Genomic DNA, 15,948 nt, shown 5'->3' with positions numbered 1-15,948 from the left:
ACTCATGAAGAGTGTGCAATTGGTTTTGTATGACTGTTTTGTACTTAATACTTACCAAGTTGGCCATCACAATAGTATCAACCATGACAGGATTATTTTTTGTGCCCAGGGTGAACTGTAACCCTCGAGGAGGTTGTCCAGTTGTTACATCAAAGCAATGTCCTTCAAGCAATATGTATTCCAGTTCATATTCTGCTGTAACAGTCCCTTTTATCTGTGGAAGGAATATTTTATTACTAGATTACATCACTTAACTATGTGGAAAAAGCAACATTTTACAATGACAAGCATGTTGTTTGGGATTTATCTCACCTAACTTCAACTGTCAAAAATAAGACAAAGGCTCTTCCAGGGGGAAATTCTCTCAATTTTAAAATAGGTATCCAAGATAAAAAGGACAAATCTAGAAGAACCTTCTCTCCACTGACTATTGAGAAAGCTGAGACATCTCAGCTTTGGTAAGATAAATCCCAAACTTCACTTTTATGATACACGTTCCAAATTCACATTTTTGGTGTATCAAACACCCTCAGTATTTTGCATAAGATTAGTGAATGAAACAAATTTGGTTATTTGGAAACTGAGGATTAAAAATATAATTATATATAATTTAAAAAAATCTAAACTAAAAAAAGTCAAATATTTAAATCTATGTTTTTATCTATATTAATAAACAGCAATATATTCAGGTTTATTTTAAGATATAATCAGGTTAATCCTATTTCTACCAAAAATACATAATAAAAAAGAGAAATAGAAAAATATCACAAATAACACACAGAATCCATTTTTTAGTTTTTTTTTTCTCAAAAACTATGCATACTTTCATAAACATTAAAAGCTCAACACAGTAGATAAAGTACTTTTATTTTTAATATGCATTCTGTGTTTCTTTTCACTGATTTCTTTAAAGGCTCTTCTTGGAGAGAGAGAGAGAGAGACAGAGAGCGAGAGAATGTGGAAAAGCAGACAATGAAAATAAAAATGGTAAAATACTGACCAAATTATCAATTAGCACAGAAAGCATTTCTGGAAAACAGAGACAAAAATCCCACAAGATTTCCTTTTCCCTCCCTCTTGAGATTGAAGGTACAATACAAGTTTTATAATGCTTACAAATTATTACTTACATCCTGTAAATGAATGTTATCAAGATCACAGGAACTGTTTACTGCTTCAACCAACCAGCTTTCAGGAGTGATCATGTTTAGAGTCAAAAGCAGCGATTCTGGCACTTCTAAGAATTTTGCCACAGGTTCAGAAGGAAGGTGTTTGTTGATCCCGTACATTAATTCTGGTTCCAGAACAAAACGATAGAAGCTATTGGAAAAGAAAGAAGCTGTTGAAAAGTGTTAAAAAAAAGTGCCATGTTTACTGAAGTACGAAGGCTGAGTTGCAAATACAATGTTCTGCTGAAGTATGTTATAATATAGTGAATGCTTACCACATTAATGATGTTTGGAGGCATGGCATCTCCCTGTTCTTGCAGAATACTGTGGAATACTGTCAGACAATACATACACTCTCTCAAATGGGTTGGTACAGAACAGAACTATTTGTTTTGGATAAATTTTTGCTGGGAATGTGCATAGCTTCCACTTATATTCTTAACAGCGGGGAAAGTAAAAATACCCAAGAGGGGCATCTAAATATCTTGACCGTGTACTGCCTTGGATTCTCAGAATCTCTATCACTAAACTAAACGGACTAATCTGCTGGAAAAAAAGTGTCTTTGGGAACAGTTCCTGACACTAGCAGCAGCAAAGACAGAGAGCAGTGGGAAGGAGAGGTCTCTCTATTCTCCAACTCTTATTCCCTAGGGAAAAGATTCTTGAAACAACATAATGATGATGTTTTCCTTCTTTCCTTCCTGTAGTGCTATCCAACAAAATGAGAAGAATCAGAACAGAGAAAGATGAGCACTGAAGATCTCCATCTTTCTCCATCAGAATGAAAGCAGCAAGCAATTAGTACTTCGTATGGAAAAAACCACAAAACATTTAATTACTATGAAAGTGGTTTTTAAAAAAGTAAAAAGGTAAGAAGGATAGAGTTTTCCCACAAAGTATTTGGACTAGGGTGTACATGGAGGCTTTTTACATGAAAACATTGCCGTGAGAAAAATACAACCTGTCCTCAGGGCAGGTCGCAGAACACTTCTTCCTCTTACCTTTCCGAAGCTCTAAAACCTGTAAAGTGGCAAGCTTTAAAAGCTATCACACACGATACTCTGAAGTCACTCTCTTGCAATATAAGAGATGTGCATTCATTTTCTCTGAAGCTGAATAGAAACTAAGGCCTTCTGTTTTGTGGACAACTAATTCATTCTCTAGTCTACTGGATAAAGGGTAGACACTATCATCAGCTCTCACTGATGACAAGATTATAGGTAAAATTTCTGCCAAAGGGATGGACGGCAGTGCTTAAATGCATCTCTTAGAGGGAAAGAAGCCCTCTCTGGGGAGTTCACTTCAGTGTAAATGTCTGTAACTGAATTAGTGAACCCTAGTCTTTATAGCCAGTTAAGAGAAAATTCAATTTAAAGCTTTCTGGGTCCTTAATGAATTAAAATGAATTCGCCACTATAGACTGTACATTACTCGGACAAATTTTACCTTTAGATTTAGTGTACCAAATCTGTAAAAATCAAGATACGACCAAGTTAGGTAGATAATCTCTCTCTACAAGTGTCCACAGGCATGAAAGACTCTCCACTGACTTCTACAGGGATTGTTTATGACAGGGGTATTTGAGGGACTAGATCACTCCTCTGTGACGCAATGTTTGATTTCTTAGAACTAGAAATTTTTCTAGACAATTACTTCAGTAACATTCAACTTTTATTCAAAGAAAATAACTAATGCAACAGAAGAAACCATATACATCATCCACTTTTTCTTTCTTAATGGAATATGTACCATTAAGGCTTTTTTTCTTAATTCAAGTGAGATCATATACTTGTAAGAAAAGCTATGAACTACTCACCTCTTCAGTGGCACTTCTGACAGCTTAGATCTACAGTTCAAAAACAACCTGAGTTTCATATTGACAATGTCTTTGAGTACCTACAGAAAAAAAAATTGCGTAAAAAATGGTTCTTGATAATCATCAAACTTTGAAAATAAACCAAAACTATCCTTGTAGCATCCTGTCATTTCTCAAGCTTCAGTAGAAATCTCAAACATTATAAAGTTCCTAATATATCTGTATATTAAGGGATGTTGCCAGTTATTGCAAATAAAGATTTGACCTTTTTGAAAAGTGAATGATTTAGCACACAATATTTTTGATAGTCAAAATGTTAATGTTTTCTACCAGTGATACGGATTTTTATAGAGCAGCTATCCTTATTTTCCAATGAATGAGTAAATTATAGTATCACTTTTCTCATACTGTGTTTTCTGGAGGATTTTAAAGCCCTTTAAAGTAAGTACAACATGTGCCTTTGATCCAATAACCAATCTTAAAACAATGACCTTCAGTCTTACTAAAATTGCTGTACACAGTAAATTGATGAATACAGTAAAGTTCATAAAACTGTTTTAATATTGTCAGTAATAGATTAATGGTATGCTAAACCACTCAATCAATTTCAAAACATTCAAGTTATTTAAAGTAATTTCTACTTCTTTCTCAGTTTATTCATCTATTCATTTCTAAAATACTAATTTTCTGGATGCTGTTATTCAGGAGCTATAATACTAGAAAAAGATGTTCTTTGAGAGCAATCTGTTTTGCTTAAAATTAACAAAGTATTTATTTTCTTTAAAACACTCTTAGAAACCTTTACCAAGTTATCTTCATTTATGTGGTTTCTGATCAAAAGTGCTTATTTGAAAGTATAAAGCAACTGTGTCTACCTTTATGGATATTATCAGAAAAAGCAAATAAGATATTAAAACTAAGTTAAAATACTGATACCACTGAAGCTAAACTTACTATAATGGTAAGTAAATTAGGAACAAAGCAAGACAATGACCATCCTTAAATCTCTCTTTTATTATAAACAGTATTTTTCCTTCCTCATTTCAACCCATGGCTGGATAGTCTGCTATAGTGCTACAACTTTGCATAGCTGACACATTGCTCACAGTTTGTCATTCTCATCCTTTGCCTCACCTGAATACCATCACTGAAAAACCATTGAGCAAAAAATGAAGACTAGGGAATGGCATAAGGGTGAAAACAAGTGAAGAACCAGGAAATGAGAACCTGGAAAGCAATGATACTTGTAATTATTCAAATCCTCATAAAGCTTTTAAGATTAACAAATTAATCTAGAATGAATAAAGCTCAAGTAACTCTTTCCTTAGAGAGAGGAAGCTTGAGGAAGCTTAAGGAAGAATTTCAGGGCAAAATAAGGTTTTAGATTTATTGCAGATATTGCCCAATATGCGCTTTTAAAAAGCAGAGGTATATAACCATATTCCATCCATATATTCATACCCCAAGAGTAGTAATTCATAATATTAAGAGTAATGTTAAGCAGCAAATAACTGAGGAAAATTAGGAAAGGTCTTCTCTGGTCAATGAATAAGAGGAATTGGAAAGCCTCTGATATGGCAACTTATTCAATGAATTCAGTCTGTTTAGTTTAATTAAGAAAATGCAAAGAGCAGCCTGGGAATTTTGTTCTGTAAGTATTTCAAACTGTAGCAAATAGCTGAATTATTTCAGTAAACATGTCTTGAAAATGATTCAAGCCCAAATTTTGTTTTGTATGTGCAGTCACTTTTCAAATGCTTACAGTCAGTTACCACAACTTGTCCAAAAAGCATTAACTCACTACACCATGATTATTCAACTAATCACTTGGAACTGTGTGCAAACATCACCATAACATTAAACATCTACACTGAAAACAATCTCTTACAATAGAAACTTCAATAGAGCTGACAAAATGAAGAGAAGATGAATGTGTAAAGCATGGAGCTAAATTAAAATCTGCAATTCCAAGTCTGAGTTTAATAGTCAGGTTAATTAACACTGGAAAAGCTCAGTGAGAACTGTGATTGGCACCTAACCACTTAGCAATATTTAAATTAGGACTAGATTGAAAAAAAAAAATCTACTTCAAATGCTAATTGATCAAAAGAAGTCCCATGACCCATGTTATGTAGGAAATCAGACTTGATTATCAGAAGAGGCTCCCTTTGGAGATTTCTCCTCACTTTCGGAATGGAATAAGAGTTTCTCCCTGAAGACAGAATGAACAAAGGAAAAAAAAAGGTGGATTTTTCACTTCACATTTTTGAGGTCCTTGAATTCAGTAGCTACTATTACTTGAAGAAGAAAAAAAAAAAAGTAGTAGGATCTTAGCAGTTCATACTGCTGGAGCCAAGCAGTTAAGCTAGGAGACAGGTAATTTGTTCAGTGGCACTGAACAAACAAAATGTGTAACATATTGTTTCAGCCGTTTTAGGTGAACCATGAGAAAAAAACATTCAGTTTTGTCTTCATTTTTAGAAAAAGTAATTTCTACTTTCGTCACATCACCTGTGGGACCACCTTCATAAGTTAGGACTAGTTAGTTGCTCCGTGTATTCTGCTGAGAGCTGATGTGGTCCAACCCTGGTAAAGTTAACAATGGTATTTAAAAATCTACTATAGACACTGACCCTTGTCTTGTACAGTAATATTTGATGTTGAAGTCTGTGACAAAACTTTTTAAAAAAGGCAAAACACTATTTCTATGGAAAATTCGAAAGTTCTACCTGACTCCCTCTGGAGAGGATATAGAGCAGTTCTTATGATACAATCCACTATATATTAAAAAAAAAAAAAAAGGCAAACAAAAACAGATAGAAGCCCTGACTCTGCTCTAACTCATTGATGCTCCAACTCATACCTTGCCCCTGGCCTTGAATTGCCATTTTTTGATACTAAGCAGTAAAGTTATTTTACTGCTTACCTATAGCTGTTTATACCTTCTCAATTTCAGTTCCATTTCATATGAGTAGTTTATCATTTATATTTCAAAAAATATTACCAAAACACTTATTTGAAGTGACTAATAAGGGACAAAAGTAATATAATAGCAAGTTGTCATCAGAGCAAAAAATTAAAATGTGACACAGTCAACAATGACTGAGGAAAGAATCATGCTCCTTGCTGTGGTAGTTGCTACATAAATTTTGCATCATGACTTGGTACCATCCCAAAATTCCGGGCGCTAGTCCACTTATATCACTCAAAAAAAAGATTCTTTAAATATAAATATATTCTGGTACTTAAAGCTTACAGTATTTATGTCATCTATATCACAGAATCACAAGATGGCTGAGGTTGGAAGTGACCTCTGGAGGCCATCTGGTCCAACTCCCTGCTCCAGCAGGGCCACCAGTGCAGGCTGCCCAGGACCACGTCCAGGTGGCTTTTGAAGGTCTCCAAGGAGGAGACCTCACAGCCTCTCATGGCAACCTGTGCCAGTGCTCTGTCACCTACACAGTAAAGAAGTGATTCCTGGTGTTCAGAAGGAGCCTCCTGTGGGCCAGTCTGTGCCCACTGCCTCTTGTCCTGGCACTGGGTATCCCTAAAAAGAGCCTGGCTCTGCCCTCTTTGCACTCTCCCCTTCAGGTATTTGTATACATTGATGAGATCCCTCCTGACCTTCCTCTTCTCCAGGATGAACAGTTCAACTTTCTCAGCGTATATACAGCAACATAATCAGAGAGGCATCCATTCAGAAACTTTGAGTTTGGGGCTTGCTGTATACATAGGCATGTTTTGTCAAAAATTCTTCATGAATATTACCACATTGGTAGCCTTTCAGATAATAAGAATTAAAAGAAAGAAATCAAGTTAATTTATTTTTAATTAAAAAAAATAATGTGAAAGTAAGTTTCATCTGCATTAAAATATTTCTGATTTGCTTAGTTTCAATAGCATTTCATTATTCTCTCTGAAGGGTTGGCAAGCTGAATAAAACCAGAGCTCCTATGAATCAAGTCGCATCTACGATGGCTGAACAGATTGGTACACCATGGGAGTCATTTGCCTAGACGTGCATTAAGGAAGATATTGTTCATTAGGGAATTTGCTGCACTAAGAGAAATGGAGGCTTCTGATCACAGCTAAAAAGACCTGAGGCAACTTACCAGAAAATGAACTTCTGGCTGAATAGAGAGAGTTTCCCGCCAATTCCAAAAACAAAACATTTTCATTTGGTAGGTTCAACATTTCATTTTAATAGAGAATAGTGAAATGAAAGATCTGATTCTAGAGAAAAAAGCTAGTATTTAAGAGTCTCAAAACAAACAAGTTTGTGGTATGAGAATTTTCATGAAATTTTTAAACTTCTTACTTTGTTTCACTATTATGTACGAAGAGTGACTGGATGCCTCACCATTCTACACAAAAGGCATAAAAGGGTATGAAAATGGGAGGGGAAAAAGTGATGTAAGAATTTATGGAACTTCCATAATTACTGCAGAGAAAAAGATAAAACAGGATGCAGCAAAAATCAAGCAAAGGGCTTCAGAATTCTAACGGACCATAAAAAGAAGACAAAATTTACATTTTTATGGGAAACTATAAAGGAACCTGAGGCAGAGTGATATTCTGCAGCTAGTGAAAGAAGAAAATCATTTTATGAGCAATGTTTTTAGGACAGTCTCTCTTTAGATGATCAATAGCTACACACAATGGAAGACTTCTAGATATACCTGGTAGCATTAATCAACGGAGAAATACCCTTCCAAGAGCTGAAAGGTTTATAGTCCAATCTTATGATGATATTACGGGTCAGATTTAGACCACCTCATTTAGGTACATTGGAAAACTAAGGTGGTTCGGCATAATGGAAAGAAACATATGCCTTTTAAGATTTTGAGATGGGAGATCCTCTCCCTCTCCATTACGCATACTCCTCCTTTCCTTCTACTGACTGTAAAGAGCATTTACGGACTCACTTCTAAGAAGACTGGTTCATAGGGCATCTCAATTTTAATTGCAAATAAGGTACTTACAATGATGAATTAGATCATCCCCAACTTTTTAGTATTAATTTAAATAACCAAATAGATATTTAAAAAATACCTAAATTCTGTTTACCTGTTTACTACACTTTACATGAAAATAAGAAGTTTAGTACAAATTAAACTGCAAATATGCAAATTAAAAGAAATGACCACCATCTTACAATCAACAAATGAGCCATCTTCTGTGCTTCCCTTGTCAATGGATCAACAATAGCAATAACATCATAGAATGGTTCATTCTCTTGGGGATCGACTTTTACTATGCTGTTAAAAAAAACCCAAAACAATAAATAAGTGAAAACTCCAAAATGAGTTTATAGAAATAACAAAAATTTTTAGGCACAAATCTGTAATATAAAAGCCACTTCATATTTCACTGCTTATGAAGATATTTTCCTCATTTCCTCAGTAATCACTTTTGTCCCCTGTGATATCACTAGAAAAGCCAAATACGAACAGCAATTAAAATTTAGTATTAATCTACATAGTTCCATACTGGTTATCAGTTAAATATACGCTTAATTACAAAATCAATAAAATAAAAGAAAAACAGAGAGCAAAATTCAAAAAAGGGCCTTTTTTGTCGCTTGTCCACAATTTTCTTCAGTGACATTTACTCTTTCTTTTACTGATATCTACGACTATCAGATTTGACAAGTGCCAATGGTGACACATTTCACATGCAACTGAAAAATGTGAAAGTTGACCAGATGAATTAGTTTTATGCATTACAGAAGATAATTTAGCTTCATTAGAAGAAGTCAAGGAGACTCCAGTTAAACTAATCTGGTTGTACAGGAAGGAAAAACTAGTAAAAAAAATAATGTGCTGTAAATACACAAAATGGTTTTCGAGAAAAAGAATACTTAGAAATGGGATTAGTGTTAGTGAGGTCAAACTCCCTCCAGTACAGAAGTAGCACAGCATTCCACGTTATTAGTAAAACCTTGGAAAAGGTGTTAGCCACTTAAAACAGGCTACTGATATCACTGTTTGTCTTTCCAACAACTAGAAGAGGCAGGGCAAGGACAGTGGCACAGCAGGCTAGAACAGTTTTGCAAATAGAAACAAGTAAGGATTTGGAAATAATATTACCCTAATTTTAATTTTGATCATGGTTTTTGTGCATGTCTTTTAAAGAATGTGCCTGCCTTTGCTCCAGAAAGCTTGCCCCAGCTATGCTTAAACTAAAAATGGCTACTGTTAGTGTCCATTACAAAGACAGGACTCATAGAGGTACATCCTAGTATTTTAGGTCTCAATAACAATGACAACAAAAGAAGGTGCTTGTGGCATATTCACTTTTTAAATCTAGGATCAGAAAAACAAGGATTCTGTATAGAAGTACACTAGTAACACTAGTATGAGCCTGGCAAGTGTAAATCTGTCTGCTCAAGACAGTCTGCTCAGTTTTTTTTAAGGAATTAGGTGCCATTGAGCCAAATCTATTTGAATTTGAATGTAATCTGGTTGTATTTTAGAGTTTAATCTTATTGTATTTTAGAGTCAAGCTAAGAACAGGAGTCAAGAGTGACACTGCTAAATCCACAAATTGTTTTACGAGCATAAGCATATGTGCGTTAGCCTTGCCAAGAGTACTCAGGACTAACAAACTGAATAAGCTATATTGTAGTTCCACATTAATGAAAATTAATGGGGACTTCTTTTACTTCTGATCTGTGCAATTACATTTGATAAATGTTAAGTATGGACTCCAAGTTTTCTAACCAGATAAGCGCTTCTATTCACACCTGTTGTAATCACTCTTTCTTCAATAATGGCTAAGGCTGGAAAACCATTAGGTATTACTAATTAATCTATTAAAAGACAGGTAAAAAATGTATTACACTAGGACAGATGAACAGATTGTTCATACAACCATACAATCAAAAACTTTTAAAACTGGAATGCTTACTGAAGTTTCCAAAAACTGAATGTAACAATCAGTATATTATAATTTTAATATGAAAATACTATAGGTCCATTACAATGACAGACAGAACTCACCTGTGCTGTTCCTTGAGTAACTCAGCATCTTGTCTCACCTCTGTTTTAGGCAAAGACGACAGTAGTGCATCTATTTTCATAATGAAATCACTGCCACTATATTAAATAAAGCACATGCAAGTCACAATGATTTTCATTAGAAAAGGAGTAAAGCTTTTGCATTTTAGTCTGTCTACATAAGGAATATTTAAAAAGCCCACATCCCAAACCTGGACTCTAAAAGATTATCACCTCGAGATTTTGTAGCTTTGAGTAAAACACTTGGCATGACGATGACAAAGAACCACTACAGCCTTAGACTTTGGGAATTGTATGCTTCTTAAAATGAAGCAATGCAGAATCAGCAGAATTTACATTCAGCCTCACAGTTTGCATAGCACAATCTGCTGATATGTAGAACTCTGTATTCCTTTTTTTTCTTTTCATTTTTTCCTTTGTAACAACATCTAGGAACATACATAAGTGAAGAAAGCTTTTAGCTTACTTGGCCACATCTTTTTTTGTGTGCATGTGTGTGTTTCTTCCTGGAATCTCCTTAAAAATATCAGCAGTTCTATTTCAGTGTCACTGAGTCTTAACATTTGATTAAATATGTTTTGCCTTTCACTACTTATCTTCTTGATAATTCTACTTCTTCATGATTTATTTTTTTCTGGTAGGTATTCTCTCAGTTGTGCCAGTCCTTCCAGATAGCAGAAATGATACTCAAGACACAAAAAGTCAATACATATTTCTCCTCAGTTGGCTTGTAAAAATAACATAATTGTGCTCTCCTCTTTGTACACAAATTGGATGCTTAGATTAGAGGCTGTCTAGAAGTCATCTTTATACTTACTTCTTCAGTCAACAGCTGTGTGAATATTGTCTAGCAGGGTGTCAGCGCACCACATTTGTTCATGCCGCTATGGGCTCCTTTTCTAATGATTCCCAAAGACAATGCAATTTCTTACTTCAAATATCAATACTCACTGTGTTTTTAAGATACACTGGATTTTATTGAGCTTATTTTTTTTATTTAAGTAACCAAAAGCCAGTAGGAATTGTTTACAGTTAGCTGTACTCATCTCTTGGCTGTAAGTACAGTGAAGGTAGATAAAGTAGTTGGAGTAATTTAGCAGAACTAAACACATTATGAGACAAGTTGGAGAGGATAAGATTCTTTGGATAAGCAGTGATCTCTTAGGCCTTAGCCTCACACACACAACCAATGACAAAGAGGTGCAAGCCTCTTGAGAAATACAGGGTGCCTTTTTTTCTGCTCTGCATTGTAACAAGGAGGTACCAAAGAGGTTGTCAGCGGCAGGGTAAATGACATGCAGCTGAAAACCAACATACAGGTTTCTATTACATATATAAACTATATGTTACAAAGCATAATTGGCCAAGCATAAAGGTGATACAAAATTCAGCGGATATGACATTTCTTCTAGAAAACAGGGCAATTGTTTGAATAGGTAAGTATACCAAGTCTGTAACAAAAATGCAAAAAAGGAAATGAGGGACCCTTAAAATTTTCTGCACAGAAGTACTCACATGCTAAGTGAGAGGACAGCAAATAGCTAGCATAGAATATATCTCTATGGTATAGAAATACAGCATAGAAACAACAAACACTTCAACTAAGTGCAGATACAATATATATGCGAGTACACAGCATGAAGAGTACTATGACCAAGTATTTGAATTTTGGTCATATTCCACATGCAAAAGGATTCCTAATTTGTTACTGTCAGTAAACAAAGCACTATATCATTTGTTTGGACAATAAAGACTCAAAATCTGAAAGAATTTTACCTTTTAGTACTGATTCCCATCTCTTTGACAATAGCTTTAATCTTCTCTGCTGAGGTACTGTACGTTATTTTTTCCAACAAATTAAAGTCTTCTGCATAGAATTCATCTTTATCTAAAGGACCAAGTATCTTGGAGAAAAAAATGATATTAATAAGCATAGAATGTCCTAATTATGTTTATTTTGTAAGAAAAAATACATTAACATTTTAAATGAATGCAAAACATTCACTATGCAACCTCCCAGCCCTATATACATAATTATTCTTAACTATACAGTACTAGACTGCATAGTAACTATACAGAACTAGGTTTTTACTATTATGTAATTACAGCTAATTGTTACAAAGAACAGCTGCAGTGGAAATATCCATTCTATTTTTCATTATACATACCTATATCAAGGAGTACACTGTTCAGAAACAATAGATCTAAGTTTAAGAAAAAGCTCTGTTCAGTACATTATTTTAGATTGAAATTCAAACTACTGTCTTCCTACCACACTCTTTAGCTGTTTAATTTTGTGAACACAACCTTAACTTCTCAAGGCTTCTCAGATGAGGAAGAATGGATAAAAAGTTATACAAGAGCAAAGGACGAGGAATGCAGGATACCAGAGCCTAGAAACAGAACTATTTTTTTTTGGTGTCTGAAGCAAAAGAAAGTGCCTTGAAGTCCTAGAAAATAGATTTGAGGATGTTGTTTGGATTTCCTACTCATAGTCTACCAGACTAAACTGACCCAGGCCAATTTTCAAGAGCATATAGGATCCCCACAATGTAGAATGTCAGGATGTAAATTTGGTGCTGAAAGCCTCTCTCTCAGAATTCAGCTGTTTCCTACAAATGAGAGGTCATCTAACCCAATTCCACTTTTGAATCTTTTATTAGTATTAATGATGCACAAAATAGAGAAAACCACAGTGTGATTATGAAACACCATGCTACATTTGAAGAAGTCCTAATTAGAAAAAAAATTCTTTGCTCATAAACAAAAAACTCCAATGATGAAATAGCAAGGATACAAATGAAGGATATCCCATGCCTTTTTAAAAAGTAATCTTCTAAAGTGAAAACACACTTTCGGGTAGATGAATACACATTATCAAATTCATCCAAGTATTTATAAGCAAAGTATTTCCTCAACACTAAATACAGAAAATTAGTTGAGCTTTTTTAGGCAAGGAAATCAGTAATAACCTTTCATTTATAAAATAACATTGCATAATTAGTTTTTTTATTAACGCAGAAAAATAACCAACACAATTCTTTTGTTCTTTACCAATAAAAAGAGTTTACGTGGTTTCATTAGTATTATTTCGTAAGTATCTCAGAAGACATTTAGGATACACAAGAGTAGCTAAGTACAAAATAAGAGTTTCCAGTAGTGAGATGTCAGCATATTATCCCTATTTCCTTCTAATGGTGGAACAATTAATAGAAGACTTAACTCAAAGAGTATAAATTGTATTTATAATGTAAGATATTAACTGTCATTAGCAAATACTAAATATTGAACCCAACATTTTATTTTCAATCACAGTTTATCTATAGCCAAACTGTAGTAAGGCTTATTTGTTTCAGAATATGCTTACTAGAAATTTAAAGAACAAAACTATTACGCTTTTATTTGAATAGTAAGACTATAGAACAATGTAATGTTTATAAAAAATTTTTCTTTCCTAAAAGAGAAGAGCTTGAAAATACCACTTTAGTCAATGTAACTTAATTTAGTTTATCCTACACCAACTATGTGAAATATAGGTAATTTCAGGATCAAAATTTAGTCTTAAACATCATTAATAATACATCAAACACTAGACGAGATTTTTGTGTAGCATTTCATCAGATTTTCTCTAAAATAGCTGTGGAAATGACATGAGTACACATGGAATTGAGCTAATAAACAAATTAGGAGGAAAATAAAATAGAAAATAAACAAGGAAAACATTCATACCATTCTTTGCCAACAAGCTGAAAAACTGAGAAATTATTATCGTGCATTTTCTTTAGCCTGAAACTTAAGTTCCAAGAAATAAAAAGTACCTACGAAAAGACGGAGAGATGACAATTTCTTACCTTGCCGTTGCTCATAACAGCCATTTGCCCAGGAAGCAGCTTAAGAACCTCCTGGCAGAACATCTGGTGGGTTTTAATTATATCCACTCCTAAAGTGTTGTACTTCTTCTCAAAAGTATCATCATCCATGCCCTAAAGCAAAGACAAAGTATGAGACGGTGAAATGATTCAGCAAAAATAAATACTGTAACAGCTGAAGTAAGCAAAGATTTTCTGCAAGTTATGCGGTAACCAAAAATCAAAATAAAACAACCTCAGATTCAGTTTAAGTATATGCTATTGGTATGGAGCCACAGTCTCCCAACTAGATAGGTAGAGTGCCGTTTTTACCCTTGAACAGCTGTTAACAACCATGAGAGGAAAGCTATGCCTGAAGGTAAATACTTTTTCTAAGATCCAGAACACAGCTGAATGAAAAATAGCATTCTCTATTCTTGCATTCTCAAGAATGCAGTTCCTTTTTTCCTTTAGGAAAAAAAAAAAAGTATAAAAATTCATATTACTCTAAAAACTAACTATCACTTAAATATGTTCATTCAATACAGCTTAAACATGTTTTAGGGAAGTCAACAACATCGAGCAAGACACATGACAAATCAATGTTCAAAGTGGAAAAAAATGCTGGAACTTTGCCATGCTTACAATGATGCAGCACAGTTCGATGCTGTCAAAATTATCCTGCTATACTAAACTGTACTGATATATATTTCTCAGAAATATGCACACTAAGTAAACAGATTAATTCAGAAACAATTTACATAACAAAATAAAAACCAAAACAAAAATAATAACACATACACTGCTTAATTAGCTACTTCTATGTCCTTCAAAATTTACTAAATGATAAGAGTATGATCGAAAACAATTAACTAATTAATTTTGCAAAATGGTGCCAGAGTTCTCCTAGTCTTCCAAATCTTATTTAAAAATACTAAATTTTACAGCTTCTTCTGAAACAAAAAATGAAGTTTGCAGCAGATATTTAGTAATTCAGATTTACCCTATATGTAAATTTTGAAGTCAACAACATCTGTACTTTAAACCAATGTATTTTCACAGAAACACACCAAAAAGTGTTGGCCATAAGTATACAATACTCATTAATCTCAATTGCTTCAGTCTGCACCTTTTACTACTCACAAACATAACAGGTAAAAACAGTTATTTCTGAAGTCTTAAATCTTGACAAACATTAAATAGCAATTTTAATGAAGAGTGAGCTTTAAAATAATAATGAAAAATAAACTATTTTGGTCTCAATAATTTGGTATCCATACTCCATATTTTTCAGTACTGTTAATTTCCTTTCTTTACTTTACAGAAATTTTCTATTTTTCATCACATAAAGATTGTCAAAAAAAACAAATCTGCTGGCCCAGAAACTGTGTAAGGGTTAAAAACTTCATAGCATTTGGTCAAACACTGTTACTCTCAACTGCATCTCCTTAGGATAAAAAAATATGTACAATAAAAAATAAAGTAGCCCAATTTATTTTGCACTCACTGCGACAAGGAATTTAACAATTTTTGTTCCAGCAGCAAGGGATTTTGCTGTCTCTTCCTTAGCGAGTTTATTTAGGAAACTTTTTAAGCTGCTGTTGTTTTGTGTTAGAAAAGCTGCCAAAATTCCTCTTGCAATGACTGTGTTATCTTCCTTTATTTTTGATGAAGGATTGTTCAAAATTCCAACTCGTGTATGACTGCTTGTTTTCTGCAAAGAAAAATACAGAATAATACACAATTTTACATTTACATCTGCTGATACCTAATGTATGCATACTTATTGTAACTGTGAAATATCTTTGTATTTATTTTTTTGAAGCTCTTTGTCTTCAGAAAATACACATGAATGCCTAATTCACAACTTCAACTAGCAGTAAAAATGCTATTAGTAAGGATTTATAACACATTTTAAATAGAAGATTTTTTTTGACAGAATAATTACTTTGAGCATTCTGCAGAGGTGCATTTTTAACAAAGTACATATACAAGTATTCATTTACAGATTTCAGGATTGTTTTTGTAGATGTGCTTTTCCATTTTTTTCAAAAAATATCAAACTGAGCATATAATAGATACAAGAAAATTTATCC

The 15,948-nt window shown here is 33.7% G+C and overlaps 1 protein-coding gene across 3 annotated transcripts in view; it reads right to left on the bottom strand.

Moving 5' to 3' along the window:
• The window catches only part of UGGT2 (UDP-glucose glycoprotein glucosyltransferase 2), a 95,050-nt gene that overhangs the window by 27,256 nt on the left and 51,846 nt on the right, over positions 1-15,948 (bottom strand). For all 3 annotated transcript variants that reach the window (XM_080605996.1, XM_080605998.1, XM_080605997.1), the window contains 8 exons: positions 15,360-15,566; positions 13,856-13,987; positions 11,781-11,908; positions 9,987-10,082; positions 8,141-8,243; positions 2,986-3,065; positions 1,131-1,320; positions 56-214 (listed from right to left, as the gene is read on the bottom strand). In XM_080605996.1, the coding sequence (XP_080462122.1) occupies positions 56-214; positions 1,131-1,320; positions 2,986-3,065; positions 8,141-8,243; positions 9,987-10,082; positions 11,781-11,908; positions 13,856-13,987; positions 15,360-15,566 (1,095 nt within the window). The remainder of the gene's footprint in view (positions 1-55; positions 215-1,130; positions 1,321-2,985; positions 3,066-8,140; positions 8,244-9,986; positions 10,083-11,780; positions 11,909-13,855; positions 13,988-15,359; positions 15,567-15,948) is intronic.

The sequence above is a fragment of the Anser brachyrhynchus genome (assembly GCF_964034855.1).
Source record: "Anser brachyrhynchus genome assembly, chromosome: 1".
Classification (NCBI taxonomy): domain Eukaryota; kingdom Metazoa; phylum Chordata; class Aves; order Anseriformes; family Anatidae; genus Anser; species Anser brachyrhynchus.
This window is presented reverse-complemented; position numbering and strand designations above follow the sequence as displayed.